The sequence below is a fragment of the Python bivittatus genome, unplaced genomic scaffold (assembly GCF_059951505.1).
Source record: "Python bivittatus isolate LINGU-HERP-01145 unplaced genomic scaffold, Pbiv_v1 ctg000700_np1212, whole genome shotgun sequence".
Classification (NCBI taxonomy): domain Eukaryota; kingdom Metazoa; phylum Chordata; class Lepidosauria; order Squamata; family Pythonidae; genus Python; species Python bivittatus.
In genome coordinates, this window is record NW_028277098.1 from 15188758 (window position 1) to 15211277 (window position 22520).

At 38.1% G+C, this 22520-nt stretch overlaps 1 protein-coding gene across 3 annotated transcripts in view; it reads left to right on the forward strand.

The window, feature by feature from the left end:
• The window catches only part of CFH (complement factor H), a 93351-nt gene that overhangs the window by 66500 nt on the left and 4331 nt on the right, over positions 1-22520 (forward strand). The window contains exons 15-20 of one of the 3 annotated variants that reach the window (XM_088153296.1): positions 313-477; positions 4767-4937; positions 5445-5621; positions 17791-17967; positions 20010-20186; positions 21972-22148. In XM_088153296.1, coding sequence (XP_088009422.1) covers positions 313-477; positions 4767-4937; positions 5445-5621; positions 17791-17967; positions 20010-20186; positions 21972-22148 — 1044 coding nt within the window. The remainder of the gene's footprint in view (positions 1-312; positions 478-4766; positions 4938-5444; positions 5622-17790; positions 17968-20009; positions 20187-21971; positions 22149-22520) is intronic. The other 2 variants (XM_088153298.1, XM_088153297.1) reach the window with 2 other exon arrangements.

Genomic DNA, 22520 nt, shown 5'->3' on the forward strand with positions numbered 1-22520 from the left:
TTTAGAGTAGAAATAGAAAGGAGAGGGATAAGATTGTCAGGGTGAACACAATCGTCTCTGCCTTATCCATATGCAGTTTAAGTTGAGGAGCACACCAAATCTAAAATCTTACCTAGGAAGTTGGAAAGAGGTATCTACAATGTGTCGTCCAGAGTAGGGACAGATGAATAAACCAGAAATTCATCAGCATGTATGAACTTTGAATATGAAGTCAGATAGCCTAGAGGAAGTATAAGGGATTTATTATATAATAAAGAGAAGAATAATGGGTTTATTATATAAATACTTATATAATAACATTTGAATTGTTAGCTAATCCACGAAAATGTACACGTCCAAAGGAAGCAGTTTTTGAACCAGACGCTCAACTTTCAAAGCAGTTTAAGACCAACACAATTGCAACCTACCGCTGTGGTACCAATCTACATGAAACAAAATGCGTTGATGGATTATGGGTTCCCGAACCACTATGTAAAGGTATCATTTGCATGCTATGTACAAGTTCATGGTTTCTTCAGTAGGATGACATTAATCATCACCAAAAGGAAAAGTGGGACACACCTCAGGAGTGTCTTCCTACATAACATCTTTTGACAGCACACAGTTTCTTCTGAAAAGCCCCATTAGGAACCCATGAGCTCTGCATGCTTTGTCTAATCTGATGTTTAATGGAACAGCGTGATATGTATCCATCTCAAAAGCAAAGACAGTTTTGCCATGTGGAAGTAACCCTCCTGAACAACCCAGGGACAAAAGCAACTACACTATTAGCTTTACAATCAGTTGGTTTCTTCCTTAGCAGCTATTTTCTTTCCTTCACAGCAGCAGCTCTACCTCAGGGATCAACTCAGTTGTGGCACACAGATTATAGATATGTTCTGGCCTGAATTGGACAGCATACTTTTGCCCTCTTTGGCCGTTTTGGCAACAATCTAGATTCAATGATCAAATTTCATGTGTCACATTACAAAACTTGTTTGCTTTGAATCTCTCATATATCGGGCAACGGAAGTTATCTTATGCAAAACAAAAGCATGCAAATCCAGTGTGGAATTCATTTTTGATTCTTGGTACTTCAGTGGAGTCATCCATGCAGATTTCTTGGCATAGTACAAAATCTCATTGGAACAGGTTTCAGAACTTCTGCTGCTTAAGTGGAATTTTCAAACAAAGAGGATCATTGCACCATTATATTACTCCTAGTTAATTTCAAAATATCTTCATTAAGGGGAAAATATTCACTTTTTTCTATTTATTTATACATATATTTGTTAGATAAATAGTACACATATTCCGTCCTTCCACAAATGTCTCCAAGCCAGTTAATTTACAGTAAATTTTTAAAAATCAGTAAGAAATATATTAAAATCAAGTGTAAAACAAATTATGGAACATTTGAATGTTCAAATGACAACACATGTCTTCATTCCTTTCCAAAATGTTGAAAAACTGGGAAGCATCCTAACCGCATTTGCATCCGTTAAAGCTTCTTTTTTGTTCAGTTAATGAATAACCAAACATTGTGGTGAATCAATAAACTATTCCTGGATTAGATGAATGGTTGCAACTGGCTACCTGAGCCTGTCTTAGCGCTAACCAGTGGCTATTCCTCATTCTCTAGATTCAGTCTCAGCTTGTCCATCTTCTAAATTATGTTCAAGGTTGTCAACTACTTTCATATGTGGCAAATGGCAGTACAGTTAAATTTCACTTGTGTTATTAACATCATCTCTGCAACGCTTTGATGGCTCCAGCTGCTTCACCAATTGTGGTTTTAAAGTAAAAGGATCTTGCAACAGTGACTCACGGCATTGCTATTTTATGTCATTAGGTATTGTTCTAGCTTAGTTTATGATTGTTGAATTGGTTTTGATCTTCTATGTATTTTACTGTAGTTATTTTATATATACACCACTGAGAGTCTCATGACTGCAGTCAAGTTCCAGGGTGATCAACTGGTACTAGAGAACAAATGGCTCTGTTGTGAGAGTTTTCAGGTGAAATGTTTAAGGATGAATTATGAGTGCTAGCTGACAGCAAAGGGTTAGAATTGGAAGAAACAGACCTCATGGCCTAAATTTGGGTCCTAGAACATCAGTGTGTGGAAAAACAGATTGGAAATATGAAGATGAATGTGAGAGCAGATAGCGGAGAAGGGAGATTGAGAGAAAAGATAGATGAAGGACTTACTATTGTCTGTTAAGAAAGGACAACTGTAGTTGTGCTTTGTTTGTTCCCCAGCTGGATGAATCCTGGGGTTCACTATCATTGTGGGAAGAGAAGTCTGTGTGGCATCTATATGGATGGCACTGTATGATTGAATTTTAGCTGCTGCAATTTGCTGAATCAGTGTGATGGCTGCCATTTCCACTATAGCAACCACTGGAGGCCCAATCAGAGCATGGTGTTAGGTGCTAAATCTTGGAGAAGACTTCTGGAGAAGGAAGTGCTTAGTCAAGGATTCTCACCATGCAAGCAATCTACCCCCAGACGATAAGAGACTGGCAAAGAAATGAATAGCACATGGGGCCTTTCATTGGTTCCCAATAGATTTCCAGGTTCAATTGCTGATGTTGACCTATAAAACCTATATGGCTTGGCACCTGGATACCTGCAGGACCATCTTCTCCAATCACAATCAGCCAGACTACATGGTTGTACCAGAGAAGATGCTGGTTGTACCTGGCTTCCATGAAATCAGGAGGACTGATATGTACAGTTCCTGTTTCTTAGTAGTAGCACCAGCCCTCTGGAACAGCACTTTTCTTTTAGGAGAATGCTCAAAACTGAGCTCTTTAATGGAGCATTTGTGGATTGCATGCCATCTACCTTAGATTTATTGTTAAGGTATTATTAGGATCTGATTGTTATTTAATTTTGAAAATGATTACTTTATGCATGTTGTTTAATTCTTACCATGAATGTTTATCTGTAAAACATTGTCAAACAAATATCACCTGAAGTTTAATGCAAATATTAACTAACAGGAGTAAGGCTGGGTCAGCAGAATCTAAAGGCTGTGGTGCTCAAAATTACTTCTCCAGCATCACCTGGGGACATACCAGTCAAGAAAGATGAGAATCACCACCACTTTCTCCAAGCCTCAGCTGCCGAAGAGAGAAGAATAATATCATAGTCAAATGTATGGAAAGCAACCAAAAATTTGAATGGAACCACAAATATCACTTGCCAGCTCTACCACCCAGTCATTTACCAATTGGCTGAAGCAAATTTCATCCTATATCTCAGCTGAAAGCTTGACTAAAATGAGGCCTGATAATTGTATTATACAAATATAATTAGAATTTCAGTCTCACTGTGACCAATGAATCCTCAATCACAGTAGCTAAGAAAGGGATTTGACATGAAAACCTCCTAAGAAAATACTCAGGATTCATCTTCATTGGGTGAAATAGGAATGAGATAATACTGAGCAGCTTTATTCAAACCTTTACAAACTTTAAAATATTCCATTCATGAAAAATTATAACTTGAAATGTATTGGGAATCCTGCAACAGTATACTTGGCTTCTTTATTTTGGTTGTGGCTTTATAACTGATTTTGCTCCTTCTTATTGTTCACATTTACCTTGGACAGAGGTTCTCAAAGTGTGTGTCTGCCCCCCCCCACGAAGGTGTAGTGAGCAACTCTGAAGGGGTGTTAAACAAATAAATAAAGTAAGCCTGATCAGACTTATGCAGGTGAGGCCGGACCATTGTGAAGACTCACTCTGGGCTTTGTTCCCCACTTCTCCTGCACAGGTGCACTGTGGACAATTGTACCACAAAGTCCGAGGATCCCAGTGATATATATACATTAAAACATACATATATGTTAAAATTTATCAAAATAAAGTGGTTTATTTATTTTTTGCCCAAACCTAAGCTCAGTGAAATCCTTAGTTCTATACATGTGTTTTATCCGCATTAATATATTTTTGTATTTATTTATTTATTTATTTATTTATTTATTAAATTTATCTCCGCCCATCTCCCCCTGATGCGGGACTCTGGGCTGCTCATATAACCCATTAAAACAATAAATATATATACAATCACATAAAACATAAAAAGTGTACAAAACTTTACTAAAAGAAAAAAAAAAATTCAAGAGGCTGATGGTTTCCAGAGCTGCAGACAACAGGCTTCTAAGGGACTAGCGATCCCCATGCCTGATGTCTTCCCTCCCCACCCTAGGCCAAGCGGCAGAGCCAGGTCTTCAAATCCCTCTGGAAGGCCAGGAGTGGGGGAGCCAATCTCACCTCCAGGGGCAAGATATTCTAAAGGGCAGGGGCTACAGCAGAGAAGGCCTGCCTTCTGGACTCCGCTACTCAGACCACTTTTACCGGGGGGGTCCAAAGCATGCCCTTTCTGTGTGATCAGGTGGGATGGCTTAAAGTCTGGAGAAGAGGCGGTCACTCAGCTAACCTGGTCCCATGCCATGTAGGGCTTTAAAGGTGATAACCAACACCTTGAATTGGACCCGGAAGCAGACTGGTACCCAATGCAGCTTGCAGAGCAACTGTGTTATGTGGGCCCTTCTTGGGACCCCAAAACTATATCGTGTCAGGAGGTCACAGTACCGCAAAGGTACAGGACTATTTAGATAATCACTACTACAATTACCTAAGAATAGCCTGGACCACATCAGGGATCAAAATACTTGGGGGAAAATCTGTTTAAAAAATAGAATTAAGAACGTTCAGCCCTAGCTCTAACTCTCACCCACCTAATCAAGCTCTAATTGTAAGTTGTTTTTGTTAAAGAAACCTGCCCTCCACCACCTCAGCTTCCCAATGCCATCAATATCGCCGAGATGAGAATCTACAGGAGTGGAGAAGAAATCAGCTTCAGGTGTGAAGAACGTTTCCATCTTCGTGGGCCACAAAAAATAAAGTGTGAAGATGGAAAATGGCAAACACCTCCACGCTGTCTTGGTTTGTATGCTCAGTTTTGCCTTCACTTTAAAGAAACTGGACATTGCAGAAGAAGTGTAAACAGCTGTTTGAAAGAAGGTAGAGGAAGCATTGTGGAATTCTTCCTTGGCCATTTATCAGCAGTGGCCTCTGGCTGTATGTGTGCACTCTCCTCCAAGGGACTAATCAGGTTGCCGGTTGCCTCTGTGTGTGCTGCTGTGAGAGTCGGATCAGGGTTGGTGTATAGGTACTGCTACGTTTTATGTGTGTTTTGACTCCGCCCTGTTTCTATTGCATATGCCCCGCTCTGGATCACATGACCAAGAGGGAGGGGCTTAGGATGGAACAGCTGGCAGCATCTTGAGCCTCTCCCAACTGCCTCCCGTAGGGTTTTTTTGGCATAGGGAATTTTTTTTCTAAAAGGTCTGTCATTGAAAGATAGAGATTTGCTATTCAGATACAATAGAATTTTCTTTATGATATTTGATTTCTTTAATTAACAAACCTTCCTCGGTTTCCCATTTCTAGATTTACGATGTGACCCTCCTCCTCAAATTGACAATGGCATAGTAAAAATTGGTAACCACACAGTGTTTTTTTCCGGTGACAGTGTGGAGTATCTTTGCTGTTCGGGTTTTGATATTAGTCAGTCAAATTCTGTAAAATGTGAAAATAGAAAATGGTCTAAACCACCTGTTTGCAAAGGTAAGAAATAGTACTTCCTTCTATTGAAATGTCAAGGATAGATTGTAGTTCTAAGAAAAAGTTGTCCATCCATTTTTTTTCAATCTTACACTGTTGTTTGAAATTATGCAAGGAAGATGCATAAACAAGGAACTCAGTGGTTTTGTATAAATATTGAGAAGCCACACATCTCAAAAATGTCATATATATGGCCTCAAACAATAATCTCAAATGAAACATCCTGCAAACTTTCAGAACTGTTATTGTCAGAGCAGGGTTCTGATTTCAAAGGCACTCTTACACTTATTCACAATTTAAAAAGGTTTCAGAAGGAGTCATTTGCACATCACACAACCATGCCACCTCTCTGTCGTTCAGCAAAGAAGCCCAATTTTTCAAGGTGAATCTGAAAAGGAAATGCCACCGATTGAGTGGATTAGCTTCAAAGATTATCTTTCCTGAAGGATTCACTTTACCACTCCAGAGAATAGATGGAGAGTGTCAATAGTTTAAGCATCAAAGGGCGGCCCTCTAACCACTACACTATTCAGCCTATCTATCTATCTATCTATCTATCTATCTATCTATCTATCTATCTATCTATCTATCTATCTATCTATCTATCTATCTATCTTATAAGAATTTACATAAAACAAAAGACAAATCTAAAGAAAGAGATTGAAAAGAAAGAAAAAAGAAATACGTGCAAGAAAAGAAAGAAAAAGAAAAGAAAAACTAAAGTTGGGAAATAGGACTTCCAACCTTCTCTTCAACAGATACTAACAAACTTATTCTCTCTCTTAACTCTTCCAGTAATTCCTTCAACCCCTTATTTACTTCTTATCTGTGTCAATAATTAAATTTGTAAATCATGATTTCACTTTTTTCTTCTTTTAGCAAAAAGTCCATAAAAGGTTTCCAGTCTTTTAAAAAAAACAGTTGTTGTTTTCTTCCTGACCAGACAAAGATATTTTTGGACACAATCTGGGTTTGTATTTGTTCCATATTCTTAGAATGGCACTTCTGACATAATGATTTTTAAAATCCATAGTAACTTTATTGTACCTTAAAAGTTTATCCCATTCAAACGTCAAGTTATGTTATTCCAATTCTAGCATTCTTCTACAGTATTTCTCAGCCACACCTACTCTTTCATCCAAATTACAGGCTGCAAAATAATCCTAATCCTTACGCACATTATTCAACAAAGAAATTAGTCTATACTTTTTTGAAAAAGTAGGAGCCTGACCTTCCATATGTATTAAAGCAATATTTGCTCCTTTCCAACTTTCTGATATCAATCCTTTTTCTAAAATAGTGTTCATCATCCCTTGTACGGGTTCTTCAAAACATTTATAGTAGGATGCCGGTAAGCCATCTGGTCCTGGTGCTTCCCCCATTTTAGTTTTTTTTTTTTTTAATTGCTTCACAGACTTCTCATATTGTTATAGGACCATTCATCATTTTTTCTTTTTTCAAATAACTTTATTAGATGTTAGAATAAATGCAGTAAAAATGAACAAAAACTAGCATTAAAGAAAAAGAATAAGAAAGAGAAAAAGATTGAAAAAGAGAAAGAGAACAAAGTCAAAAATGCAGAAAGCAAAAAAGAAAAAATAGAAGAAAAAATGACTTCCAACCTTCCTCACAACAGATATAAGTAACAATTTACACTAAATTCTTACCCTAAGTTTACCACATTTTTTCCACTCTCTTATTTCTAATATTGTTTCTGATCATCAAATCCAAACAACATAATTTCATTTTTTTCTGTTTCATGCAAAAAGTCCAAAAAAGGTTTCCAATTAGCATTAAAATTACTTGATGTCTTTTCTCTAATCAAAGCTGCCAGCTTTGCCATTCCAGCCAATTCCACCAACTTCACCATCCATTCTTCCATTGCAGGGAATGTCAAGTCTTTCCACCTCTGTGCATATAAAAGCCTTGCAGCTGTTATCATACATAAAACAAAGTTCCATGGTTTTTTCCCAGCTGTTTGTCCATCAAACCCAGAAGAAAAGTCTCTGGTTTTGATTGTATATTAATCTTTAAAATCTTCTGCTCTAAGGTATGTTTTTGATTCCAAAATGTTTTAGCTTTTTTACAAGTCCACCAGAGATTATAAAAAGTCCCCTTGCTCATCATCTTCTTTTGTTTCTCTGTTATTTTTAGAAGCTTAGATTTCTTTAAGAATTCATCAGCTTCTCATCTGAGATCTGCTCACTTTTATGTAATTTTGTGCAATATTTTTGAAAAATTCTTTGCATAGTTACATGATCTTTTACCATGGCATTCCATTTTTTGCAGTTTTAATATCATTTTTCTCCTTTTTCCCCTCAACTTATATACCAACCACTTCCTTGGTTTATTTGGTGAATCAAAATTCTTTTGTTTAGCAAAATTCATTTTTATTTCCATTTCCTTAACCATCAGCATAGAAAGTTGACTTTCTAAAAGCATAATTTGTTGTAAAATGCCTTTTTTTCCTGGTGAACGTTTTAATTCATCTTCCTTGGTTTGTATCTCTGCTAAAATCTTTTGCATCTTTTCCTCTCTTTGTTTTTATTTCAATTTGGAGTTCTATAATATAAATTAACCTCTCATAAATGCCCTACTTGCATCCCAGACTATTCTTATTTCTGTATCTTTATTCAGATTGATTTTGAAAAATCCCTTTAATTCTTTTTACAGTCCTCAAGTATTGATTATTTCTGTAATATGGTTTCATTTAATCTCCATCTATATGTTTTTTTCTTGCATGTCATAATCACTGGATTATGATCTGAGAAGGTTTTTGGTATTATCTCTGCTTTATTAGTATATGTAGATAGCTTCTTTGAAATCAGTAACATATCTATTCTTGAAAAAGAACTATGTTTTTTTCAGAAAAATATGTTACATTCTCTAGAATTTCCATGTCTCTATATATCAATAAGTTCCAAATTCTCCATCATTTTAAAAAAAAAATTCTCGGAAGTTTGCCTGGTGTTAATTTTTTTCACAGAAGTTTTGTCTTTTTGTAGACAAACCACTCCATCCCAGTCACCTAAGACACTCCAACTTTCAGATGTCAAGACAATTAATCTTTACATGTCCATTATAAAACAGCTTTTTTGTCATTTGGTGCATATAATTCTACTAGCAATTTTTTCATTTCATCCCATTTCATTTCTACAGCTATATATCTGCCTTGTTCATAATTTAATATCAACTTTGGTTGTAACTACAGATTTAGATACAGAACACCTGTATTTTTCTTAGTTGTCCCTGTGTATACAGATTCTTGTCCCAAACTTTTATGGATCAAATACTTTTTGTCCTTCTTTCTTACTGCATTTCTTATAGGCAAATCACATCTTCTTGTAATTTTTTCAAATAATGAAAGACCTTTTTTATTCTTGAGGAGCAATAGCTCCATTTATATTCCATGTTAGCCATAGTAGATCCATGTCTATATTCCAAATTTGCAAAAAATGAGTCCTGTGGCACATAATAATGTAGTCTCAGTCATCTTCCTATTGTGCTTATCCCTCTTGATTTTTCTGTGTTGCATCTCTTGTCCTTGTTATATTTGTAGTTTTTCCAGATCCTCTTTAAACTTTTCATTAAAATCTCTTCCCCTTTGGACGGAGTTCAGCCTGTACCTCTGTTGGCTGAATGTCAGGATTACTCCTTCCAATTTGTCCCAATGAAATGGTATTCTGTTTTGCTTATGTTAGTCTGTCAAAAAGTTATATTTTTTTCTTTTTTATAATATTCTGATTGGCTTCTCTTTCAACAATATTACATCTGTGTTGTTAACCTGTAATTTGTTATCGCAATGTCATCGAAGGTCCCATGTCTTCTTTTGTACAAAGTGGACCAATAATGAAAAAGTCCCTTGGGACTTTTCTCATATTAATGTGAATGTGAATATATTAGTTCTGTACACTTTGTCCAACTCTGCTTCCATATCTTCTTCATCCCAGTCCAATAATTTGATTAGGACTCCACAGCTTTCCCCCTTCATGGATCACTGCCTTGTTGTGGCGAAGGGGCTTGCATAACTCAGTGAAGCCACGAGCTATGCTGTGCAGGGCCACCCAAGACGGACAGGTCATGACAGAGAGTTCTGACAAAATGTGGTCCACTGGAGAAGGAAATGGCAACCCACTCCAGTATCCTTGCCAAGAAAACCCCATGGACAATGTTAAAAGGCTAAAAAATATGATGCCGGAAGATGAGCCCCTCAGGTCAGAAGGTGTCCAATATGCTACTGGGGAAGAGTGGAGGGCAATTCCAAGTAGCTCCAGAAAGAGTGAAGTGGCTGGGCCAAAGCCGAAAGGACGTTCAGCTGTGGATGTATCTGGAAGCGAAAAGAAGGTTCGATGCTGTAAAGAACAATATTGTATAGGTACCTGGAATGTAAGATCTATGAACCAAGGCAAGCTGGATGTGGTCAAACATGAGATGACAAGACTGAACATCGACATCTTGGGAATCAGCGAACTGAAATGGACGGGAATGGGTGAATTTAATTCGGGTGACCATTATATCTACTACTGTGGGCAAGAAACCCTTAGAAGAAATGGAGTTGCACTCATAGTCAATAAGAGAGTGGGAAAGGCAGTAATGGGGTACAACCTCAAAAACGACAGAATGATCTCAGTGCGTATCCAAGGCAAACCATTCAATATCACAGTCATCCAAGTCTATGCCCCAACCACTGATGCTGAAGAAGCTGAAGTTGACCACTTCTATGAAGACCTACAACACCTTCTAGAACTAGCACCAAAAAAAGATGTCCTTTTCATCATAGGGGATTGGAATGCTAAAGTAGGAAGTCAAGGAGTAATCGGAATAACAGGCAAGTTTGGCCTTGGAGTACAAAATGAAGCAGGGCAAAGGCTAATAGAGTCCTGTCAAGAGAACAAGCTAGTCATAGCAAACACTCTTTTCCAACAACACAAGAGACGACTCTACACATGGACATCACCAGATGGTCAGTACCGAAACCAGATTGATTATATACTTTGCAGCCAAAGATGGAGAAGCTCTATACAGACAGCAAAAACAAGACCAGGAGCTGACTGTGGCTCAGATCATGAGCTTCTTACTGCAAAATTTAGGCTTAAATTGAAGAATGTAGGGAAAACCACTAGACCACTCAGGTATGACTTAGATCATATTCCTTGTGAGTACACAGTGAAGGTGATGAATAGATTTAGAGGATTAGATTTGGTAGACAGAGTGCCTGAAGAACTATGGACGGAGGTCCGTAACATTGTACAGGAGGCAGCAACTAAAACCATTCCAAAGAAAAAGAAATGCAAGAAAGCAAAATGGCTGTCTGATGAGGCTTTACAAATAGCTGTGGAAAGAAGGAATGCGAAAAGCAAGGGTGAAAGGGAAAGATATAAGCAACTGAATGCAGATTTCCAGAGAATAGCAAGGAGAGATAAGAAGGCCTTTTTAAATGAACAATGCAAAGAAATCGAGGAAAACAATAGAATGGGGAAGACTAGAGATCTCTACAAGAAAATTGGAGATATGAAAGGAACGTTTAGTGCAAAGATGGGCATGATAAAGGACAAAAAAGGCAGGGACCTAACAGAAGCAGAAGAGATTAAGAAGAGGTGGCAAGAATACACAGAAGAACTATACAAGAAAGATCTTAATGTCCCTGTTGTCCACGCTGGTGTGATCACTAACCTTGAGCCAGACAACCTAGAGAGTGAAGTCAAGTGGGCCTTAGGAAGCATTGCTAACAACAAAGCTAGTGGAGATGACAGTATTCCAGCTGAGTTATTTAAAATACTAAAAGACGATGGTGTTAAAGTGCTGCACTCAATATGCCAGCAAGTTTGGAAAACGCAACAGTGGCCATGGGATTGGAAAAGGTCAGTTTATGTTCCAATTCCAAAGAAGGGCAATGCCAAAGAATGCTCAAACTATCACACAATTGCACTCATTTCACATGCTAGCAAGGTTATGCTCAAAATCCTACAAGCTAGGCTTCAGCAATACATGAACCAAGAACTACCGGATGTACAAGCTGGGTTTTGAAGAGGCAGAGGAACTAGAGATCAAATTGCCAACATTCGCTGGATCATGGAGAAAGCACAAGAGTTCCAGAAAAACATCTACTTCTGCTTTATTGACTATGCAAAACCCTTTCATTGTGTGGATCACAACAAACTGTGGCAAATTCTTAAAGAGATGGGAGTACCAGACCACCTTACCTATCTCCTGAGAAATCTGTATGCGGGCCAAGAAGCAACAGTTAGAACCAGTCATGGAACAACCGATTGGTTCAAAATAGGGAAAGGTGTACAACAAGGCTGTATACTGTCACCCTGCTTATTAAACCTATATGCAGAGTACATCATGAGAAATGCCAGGCTGGAAGAATCACAAGCCGGAATTAAGATTGCAGGGAGAATCATCAACAACCTCAGATATGCCGACGATACCACCCTAATGGCAGAAAGTGAAGAAGAACTAAAGAGCCTTTTGATGAGGGTGAAAGAGGAGAGTGCGAAAGCTGGCTTGAAACTCAACATTAAAAAAACTAAGATCATGGCATCTGGACCCATCAATTCCTGGCAAATAGAAGGGGTAGAAATGGAAGCAGTAACAGACTTCATTTATTTGGGCTCCAAGATCACCGCAGATAGAGACTGCAGCCATGAAATTAAAAGACGCTTGCTCCTTGGGAGGAAAGCTATGGCAAGCCTAGATAGCAAATTAAAAAGCAGAGACATCACCTTGCCGACAAAGATCCACATAGTCAAAGCTATGGTTTTTCCAGTAGTAATGTATGGCTGTGAGAGCTGGACCATAAAGAACGCTGAGCGCCGAAGAATTGATGCCTTTGAACTGTGGTGCTGGAGAAGACTCTTGAGAGTCCCCTGGACTGCTAGGAGTTCAAACCAGTCAATCTTAAAGGAAATCAACCCTGATTGCTCATTGGAAGGATCGATAATGAAGCTCAAGCTCAGATACTTTGGTCACCTAATGCGAAGAGAGATCTCTTTGGAGAAGACCCTGATGCTGGGAAAGATTGAAGGCAAAAGGAGAAGAGGACGGCAGAGGATAAAAAATGGTTAGATAGCATCACTGAAGGAATGAGCATGAAACTGAGCAACCTCAGGAAGGCCTGGCGCAATATGGTTCATGGGGTCACGAAGAGTCGGACACGACTTAACGACTAAACAACAACAACCACAGCTTTCTGTCTATTACTTTCACTAGACTCTTCTGGCACTGCTCTTGATCTTAAACAAAATTCTTTTTCTCTTAATTCTACATGAGCTACATTATCTGGACCCTATTAGGATACTGAAAATGTACCTCAAAGGTTAAGTTATTTTCAGGTACATAATATTTTTAACATTAAAACTATAATCTATAAGCCTAGAGCACAAAGAACCGAAAACTATTGCAAAATAGCTCCTAAAACCAAGAAGATTGTATTTAACAATATAAACCATAATCTATAAAACTGCAACACAATGAAATTAAAAGAAAATATTCCACAAAGGTATCCCTGTACCAGCTTTTGTCTGAATTCCATTGCAGTAAGACAAAGCTTAGCTACTAGTGAGTGACGTAGGGTTTCAGATCTTCTAAAAGGAAGTTTACCACGTGCTTGCCCAATCTTCCAGCATGGTTGCATAATACGGTTGAAATAACCTTGATCCAAATGGACCTGTAAACTGTACAGTGTAGTAGGACATGCCTAATTGTTTCTATCTCATTAGTAACACATGGGCAGAGATGCTAATGGAATTTTAGCTACCTGCCTTGCAGCAATGCAGAAGGGAGGATATTATGTCTATCTTTAAAGAATGTCTTTCTCACCTTGCGGAAGGCCAGAGTATGTAAATATTATTTTAAAATGCTTGATGTTAACTTGATTGGCACTTTAGTAGTGACTGGATTGGCACATTTTTTACTGGATTAGTACATAAGAGAATTCATAAGGCTAACCCTGATGAACCTAATAACCACGTGTTTCCCTGGAAGTATGCTTATCACACTTAGGTGTCTAGCAACATACACATACTCATTTTTATTTACAATTGGAGTGACAGGCTGAGCCCACAAGATGAAAAGCTGGAAGTTTCAAAGCCTGCATACTCAAGCCCTGATTCCTGCCTTGGTTTTGCTGCTTGATAATCCCAGGGGCATGCTTTTACATGGCAGCCTATGCTCCTTACTGGGAAGTAAACAGAAAAAAGTAAAGGATAAAAGATAAAAGTTACAAATGAAATACTGTATATCCTATAACACCACCTCCTCTCCTTGTATATTGAAGAATGTGACTACAGAATTCAGCTCCCCCTCCAGGAGATAGATCAATCTCACCAGGCAACAATAGAATCAAACTTTATCTTTAAAAAAAGGAAATAAAAATGTGTAAAAAAAATCCCTTTTCATCTTTAAATAATCCCAATGGCAAAGACACTAAAAATATAGAGCTGCTAAAATTACAGGCATCAGTTGAAAAGACTCTCCTATAGAATGACTGTAATGGTCATCAGAAAGCTCTGGACTGGGTAATATCACTCTGTCCTTAATTAAGAGGAACTGGGCTATAAATAGAATAAATAGTTAAATAGAAACATACAGTTTACTGAGCAGGTATGGAAAACATGAATATGAGCGATAATAAATCCATAGAGGATCAATGATTAAATTTAAGACATAATTTCTAGCTGGACTGTTAGCTTTTTTGTCAGAATGACCTGGTACTTAATGCTAAAGTCAGACCTGAACAGCCCAATTTTACAAAAAAACGCCCTGCTTAGAACTGCCTATATCCTCAGATGCTACCTTAATAATTTGTAGTTCCTTGGTTAGGACTGACTTAACTTATTTAAAGCTAAAGTCACCTGCTTGCTTCCCTCTACTGTTTTCCACTTTTTGTAGATTTGCTTCTATCTGCGCCTCAGAGGGACATAACTTCCTTCGTCAGTTCAGTGGTCATTCTTAACTTGGTTCCCTCCTTTGAAGATAGTTAAAGAATAACTTTATGAAAAATGGGAACTATTTTAATACTTATTCTAATAATTTATATACCTGCCCATCTCACAATAGTGACTTTAAGCAGCAAACACAAACACAATATAAAAAATAAACATATGCACAACATCTAAAACTCACTCCACTTCTAATCCAAAGAATAGAACTTAACAAATCAAGCAACAGGGCTCACTTAACCTCCCAGCCCAAAAGCCCAGACACAACCAGCAATTTAATCCCTTGCAAAGGGCCAAGGGGATCAAAGCCATCCAGGTCTCTGGGAGGATATTGTTCTATAGGGTAGGCAGTGCATCAAAGAAGGCAGTGACACCTAGGTTCCACAGGTTCGCACTGCCTAATAGATGGCAGGCAAATCAATTGGTAGGCCATTGATTAAGCATCTCTTTTCACTCACATAATTAAAAAAAATTACCCAAAGACTGGTACTATTCTATAACTATTGCAATCTTGATTGTGATTGTAGTGACATAGCTTGACCCATAGGGTGAAGAAAAGCTGGAGGCTTCACACTTCCTCCCCAGAAGCCTACTGGTTCTACACACTCTAGCCTTCCCATTCAAGGGGGGAGAGGTTAGAACATTTCATCACTGGTAAGATCAGGATATTTCATCTTTAGATCACGATGAAAGTTAGTTATTGTGGTTATGGACTATTTAGACCAATCCCCACACAGAACAGAGTAAAACAAGAATGTATTCTGGCACTGCTTATGTTCAACAAATTGATGAATTCATCAGATTATAGGCCAAGTGATACTCCTCTTCCCAGATCCCACCTGGAGTGATCTCTGAGGACCAGGATACTCTGTGGATATTGCACAGCAAACAATTACTTCTTGCTAACAACTAAACAATTACTATCTAACCTGATGGGCTTAATTTCTACTTATTCCAATGTATGAAATAGTTTTTCCATATTTAGTAAAGGTCATGGGGCAACATACATTTGGAGAAGAGAAAGAATGTTTATTTCTTTAATGAAAAGTTGACCACAGGAATCATGAGTATGCCAAGAAAGTAGAATAAAGAAATAATGGCTAAAGTAGCATTTAGCAAGTTTTGATACCACATACCAATTTTTAAGCCCTGTGTACTTAAGCATTAACATTTAACTTCGGTCTAATTCCATGATCCAAAATATGTATAGGCATACCCACTTAAGAGCACAGCTGTCGAAGAGAAACTGGGAAGGATGGTATATTCTTTTTACAGTGTTTGCTGCAAAAAGTTCCTTGCAGAATCTGTGTACAGAGAGCTTTTGCCTTATGCTGTTAAGGGGGAAAAATCCCTGCAGGGCTCTAACTTAAAGTGTTATCAAAAAAAGTTCTGTACAGTGCTTTCTCTCTAAATTAGGCCTCTGCCCTTAGCCAGAGCGTTAGCCGTTAGTTAGCAGAGAATTCCATGAATGTTGCTGACAATCACAAGTGCACATTCTTTCCCAGGTAATTGCATTACTGTCCCTTTTCTTAGAAAGCTAGTCTTTAATCATGAGTGATACAATTCTCATTTACAAGGATTTCCTGACAAATGGAATGGTGGAAGTGCTAATTTCACATGCTTAGACCAGATCTAGTAGATAGACCATATCCCAAGTTACTGCATGCAGCTGATATTGCAATTTTATTTATCAATAAGAGTGGAATTATGAGGAAGCTTAGGGCTCTTGCATTATATTGGAAAAAGCTGAAACTAAATACAAATTATAATGAGACAATTATGATTTGTCCCAAAAACTCTGAGTTACATTGACATATCTGGGTGATGGTTTGGATAAACATAGAACAAGTTTGATTCAATAGATATTTAGGCATTTTCTTCCAAGCACTAGTTACTTGGACCAAACAGATAAGAATCATGACTGATTATGCTCATAAGAGGTCCAGAGTTATTCGAAGTTTCTCACCAAATATTGACCTGCTGCCCTTAGGATTTTTTAAAGTTAAAAATCAAAATTTCTCGAAGCAACTTTCCACGTCCCTTACTGGGCAGCAGACGCTTTGCTGCAGTTGGCATCTGAAAGGTCTTCATTTGAGGCAAGCACTAGGATTTGTCCTTAGAATTGCTGCTGTAAGCTTGTCTTTGTAGACAATCCATAGCCACTTGTGTTCCTCTTGGAGAAAGAACATTTTAAAATGTCTTTAGCGAGAAAATCAACAGGATGAGACTGTTTTCATAAAGCCCATTTCCTGATTCCTAGGCCTGAGTCAGAGGGAGCTTTTCAACTTCCAACAGCCACTTTCCAGAGATAGAGTGCCAGAAATTATTTCTAAAATTCAAACCCGATATTTAAGCCCATCTTTTGTACATGTCCGCACCACTTCAGAAAGGGCCTGCTCTACCACACTGCCTTGTGGCAATGAAAATAGTTCATATGGTGTCTATTCATTTGCTTTAGAATGTAGTTTTACGAAATCCGGAGGTATCTCAAAAACCTTTTAGTGGTTTCTCTTTGAGAGAGTCAGGGCAGAGAAGCATTTAGACAAAACAAAAACAAAAGTTTAATCACCTCCTTCAATGTCTTTCCTTGCTAAAGAAAAAGCATTTAAGTAAACATATACTGCAATTACAGTATATTTAAATTATGCATGATTAATTTATGCTGTTCTGACTCAGTTGTATAGATTGGCTCTCATGATCTTCTGCAATATTTTGGATTGTATTTAAAAACATGTATTGGACTTCTGAAACTGACAGTCTCCCATGAAGGAATACTTTGCAGGAAGAAAATCTGAACAGCCCTGAACTATGAAAGCCGATATCACAAATCCAAACATTTCCCTAATTCTGCATGTTAAATAACCAAACCATGTTGCTAAATTTTACACAATGTACAGATATGAAATGCTCTGATTACCTGCCCCTCTTCCTTCTCACCCATTTCTGACTGTCCCTAACTTCATGTGAGTCTTTACCTAAATCCATGATCAAAAACCATCCTTTCTTTTGGGATTTGATTCACATGAACATGCGAACAGCACCCCTTCAGGTTGGAGAATGGATGTGCACCCAGCCTGGTGCATTCAGATAAACTGAACAGGACTCCTCCATCTCACCTTTTTAAACAATGGCATTGACGTTGATATCCAGCTTTTTTAATCTATAAAGAAACCTTGGCATAAAGTGATTTGTGTTGAAAGTTATTTTTTCAATGTTTTTTTTTTCAGAAAAGTCATGTGGTGTGCCCCCAGCAATCCCAAATGCTTCATTAGAGCAAGACGTTAAAATACAATATGATGCTGGAAAAACAATAAATTATACATGTAATATTGGGTTTGCTGCTAAAGAACCAACTAGCAAAATATGTAAAAAAGGAAACTGGGTGGGATCTTTCACTTGTGAAGGTACAGTAAATATTTTGCCCAGTTACAAGTTCTCAAGGTAGTTGTTTCTGAAACAAAATTGTTGAAAATCAGTGCTGAACAGCAAAAGAACAGAGGACACAGTTGCTGTCTCACTCTTTGTAGCTGTTCAGGCTCAGACAGACAGGCATATGTTATTCCAGAGACTGAATGATTCTTCAGATTGTATGGGCAAAGCCAGAAGTCTAGATTAAATTAACCAATGGAAGAATTCTTGCAACTGACAAACATGAGTACTGTTTTGTATCTTTAGCTGGCCTATGTGGATGATAGAGGTTTTTTATTTTATCATAATCTATCCTTGGCCTATATTCTATTTCTCTTGCATTACTTCAAAAAATTGAAGTTAGCCATTCATGATTTTGCTCCACTTACACCAGGATACAGAAAATGTGGCCCACCAGTATTCCTTTTGTCACCCCAAAAAGATAAAAAGAGTATCCTGACACCTTTACAAATATTTTTAGAAAGCTCAATTTTTGATGCCACCAACTATATAACAGTACAACTCTACAACTCTACCAACCTATATAGTTAGTGGAATCAAAAATTGGGTTTTATAAAATCATTTGTAAAGGTTTGGGGTAAGGTTAATATGCAAGATGGATGGATGGATGGATGGATGGATGGATGGATGGATGGATGGATGGATAGATAGATAGATAGATAGATAGATAGATAGATAGATAGATAGATAGATAGATGTCTTGCAGATGCTTAAGACACCCATTTCACTCCTTAAAATTTAGAAAATCCTTACAGAAAATTCTTCTGTATTTTTGGAGTGCAACCCTTGACTTGCAAAAGCTGGTATGTCCTTCTAGCTAATAGAAGCTGTGCATCTCTCACCTGAAAAAGACAACAGTCCAAGTTGGTGTCAGGATACTCTTTTTATCTATGATAGCTTTAATTTTAACAACTAGCAGTTATCTTGTTTCCATGTACTTTTCATTTGTCATATTGAGACAGTTGAAGGGATGGAAATGGATTCAAAGCAACAATGGGTGTAATATCTTTAGCCTTTTTGGCTCCTTCACTTTTATAGGATATCTTCTCTCAAAGACTATTGTTGCATCTAAAAATATTTTAACACTTGCTAACCAGCATATTTACTCTACACCTCCCATGTTCGAACATCCTTTAACAAAATGTAGACTTATAACTTGAAGAGTAGGCCACAATTTTTCTCTTCTCTTCCCTTCTTTTGTTGATGTTATTGACCTGTATCATGACCTAAGCTGGCCTAATGATCAGGGAACATTCTAAAGAGACTGCTAAAGATTCAGAAACACCACGTGCTGTTACGAGGAATTACTTTTTGTGGAAAGAAGGTCTTCTGTAATCTAGAGTGGCACAAAGAAAGGAACTTGGGAGAGGAAGCTAAAAGCAAAGATTTCTAGTAATTATTGTATTAATAAATAAAGCTGGTACATGATAATCCTAAAGCTTTGCAAATATTAAACGTTCTAGACAAATTTTCTCTCTTCAGCCAACCTATCCTGTATGCTTCAGATATCCTCGTTTGAGAAAAATAGCCAACATTTCTAAAGCTTCCATGCCTGATCATTTGAATACTGTGGATACTCACCTGGCATGAGTCTGTATTTTTAAATTTATTCTCATTAATCTAGATAGGAAATAATTTGTTCCCACCAACAAAGATAGCAGCTACAGTCACTTCAGACAATTTTTCGATATCCATACAGCAGAACAATTTGTATAGAAAATGAGCTTCCTCACTCAAATCTCTTTATCTTCTGTTAAATATGAGAATAGACGCTATGGATAAATTAGGATAGAGGGACCATTCTAAAAAGAAGCTCCTAATGTGATAATGTGGATATGGCAGAATATTTTTAAAGCCTGAATTAAATAGGCATTGAACAGGGGTTACAACCCTTTTGCTTTGATCCTTTTCTCCTTTCGGGAATGTCTGAAAAATCTGAGCACTGTTATCTCTATCCCTGATAAATTAATAAAAGTAAATAACAAAAACGACTTATTTGCATCTTCTCTCCATTTAGATACAACCTGTCCAGAACCCCCTACAGTTGAAAATGCGATAATTATGGAAGATAGAAGAGAAAAGTACCTGCCCGGCCAGAAAATAAATTATCAGTGTAATGATGGTTTTGAACTATCTGGATCAGCTACTGTAACATGTACAGAAAAGAAGTGGTTACATTTACCAAGATGTGAAGGTAGGAAAGTATAATCTATGGGATATATTCCAGATGTTCTTGCTGTGAGCCAAAATTCACCTGGAGAGTACAGAGAGGGGAAATGTGAGAAATGAGGGCATTCTTGTTGTTGTTTTTACTTAGAGCATTTTTTAAAATTCTGGAATGAAATTAGGTATTATTAACCTGAACCATCCACCCTAGGAGGAGCTGATCCTGTGTCATTGCTCCTAGTTTTCCTTTGACAAATAGGTAAGCCTGTGGGTACTTTGAGACACACATCATTTTCCCACCCACCACCTTCCATCCCACAGGTTTCCTTATCCACTCCCTAAGTAGGACAGCCTTCCCTCCAGCTGACCAGCAGGAAGGAACAAAACATAGCCTCTAATCAGTGAGGAAAAAATTAAGTCACCACTTCGCAGAGGATTTGCAAGACTACCCTTTAGATTGGCAGGAAGGATGAAGAGGCCATGGCAAGCAGCAATTGGCGCCTTGACTTCTAGTGGGTAGAGACACTGGGAGGTGGATGAAACAGAAACTCCTCCAGTGGGAAACGTCTGTTCTTCTGTTCAAGAGGAAATCCCGCTCAACACTCTTGGCAGCATTTCCTCTGCTTCAGCATTTCCTAATTGGGTCAGCCTATGAAGATACTCCCAGTCTCCATGAGGTCATGGAGACGCGGGATGAGAGACAGATCTTATTGTGTCTGGAAGTAGCACATGTGTCTGCCTTGGCTGCTCTGAATGATCAAGCTTGTTTGTTAATGTATTTTCCCCACTTCTGCCCCACCACAGTTTAGAGACTCTTAACTGCTTATCTAGAGTACAAATAAAATATCCAGCTATAAAAACAGCAAAACAACAGCCCTGAAATGGAAAACTACAAACAGTAAGAAAGAGAAAGAGAACATTTACTAGCCTTCATCTCAGCCTATTCTCCCCCACCCAGATCTGACAGCTTCCAAGCACCAGGAAGGGACACTGAGCGCATCTCCCTCACAGCCTAGGATAGCTGATGATACGGCACCCTGAACGGTCAGATGATCTTGCCCAGTGGCTCCCTATGGATGTTAAACAGCAGGGGAAAGAGGACTGACCCTGTCGAACCCCACAGATCAGGGGCCACTGAGCCAACCTCTCCTCCCCGCCCATCACAGCTGCATCCATCGCTTCGCTATCCAGCTTCACGAGAGACTGAAGGGAGGGGAAAAGACCAGAATAGTTCATCATGCAGAGATGCATTAGACAGCTCCTTCTCCGCATGTTGTTCATAGAAGGGTTTACTAATTAATTTTCTCGCAGGATAGTGCAGTTTTCAATACTCGATTTCAGAATCGTTCTAAAGCGCAGTTACCAAACTTTCATCTGTGTTCTTCTTTAGCTTTTACAAACAACATTAGACAATAGATTATATACTTCACTGGGGTTCCCCCAACCCCCAGGTTAATAGTCATCCAGCAAAGGAAGTTTCAGGGCAAATTATTTACACAAACAATCCACCACCAGTAATCTAAGGCTGATCAAGTTGCATGGTAGTAATGATGTAAAGCACCAATTTCGTTTCTGCAAGATGATAGAAACAGTCGCTGTAGGAGGAAGAGGAGATCCATTGTCTGTAGCTTCACTTTCACCCCAAGTCAGTGGAAAGCACCTGAAGCCTGCAGGGCCAACCACTGTGTTTTCCATTCCATATGATGTGGTTGTCAGTTTTGATTTTAAAAGCAGAGGCATGTTTAGATGATTTTGCTTTGGGAAAACAAAATGCACTTTATCCGACTGGGACCTTTTTTCTCAATCATTTTAGATGTATCGTGTATTTCTCCCCCTCAAATTGAAAATGGTCGGATTAATGGTCTAATAAAGGAAAGGTATTTGCCCCTGGAGAAGGTGAGCTATCGATGTCACTCGGGTTACAGTCTTATTGGACGCTCTTACGTTACATGTGTGAAGAAACTTTGGACAGAAAAACCACATTGTGCAGGTATTTATGTACAGATCTTTATATGCAGAAGTGAGGATAGAATTGGAAATGAATTTGCTTCTACTTTACAGGGTCCTGCATGTTATTCTGAAAAGGTTTTACTGCTAAAGTTATATACTGTCCCTCAGAATTTAACCTGTCTTGTTGAACTATGAAGGTAGAATATGCTTTCAGTAAAATTTATTTATTTATTTATCAGACTTATATAGCCACCCATCTCATGACAATTGACTCTGGGCAGCGCACAACAAAGCTAAAAACAGGCGGTCAATAAATACGAAACAAGCAGTGTTATAATTATTGTTAAAAACATTAAAAACTATAAAAAACAAAACTAAAAGAGAAGGAATATTAGGCAAAGAGATGTTAACA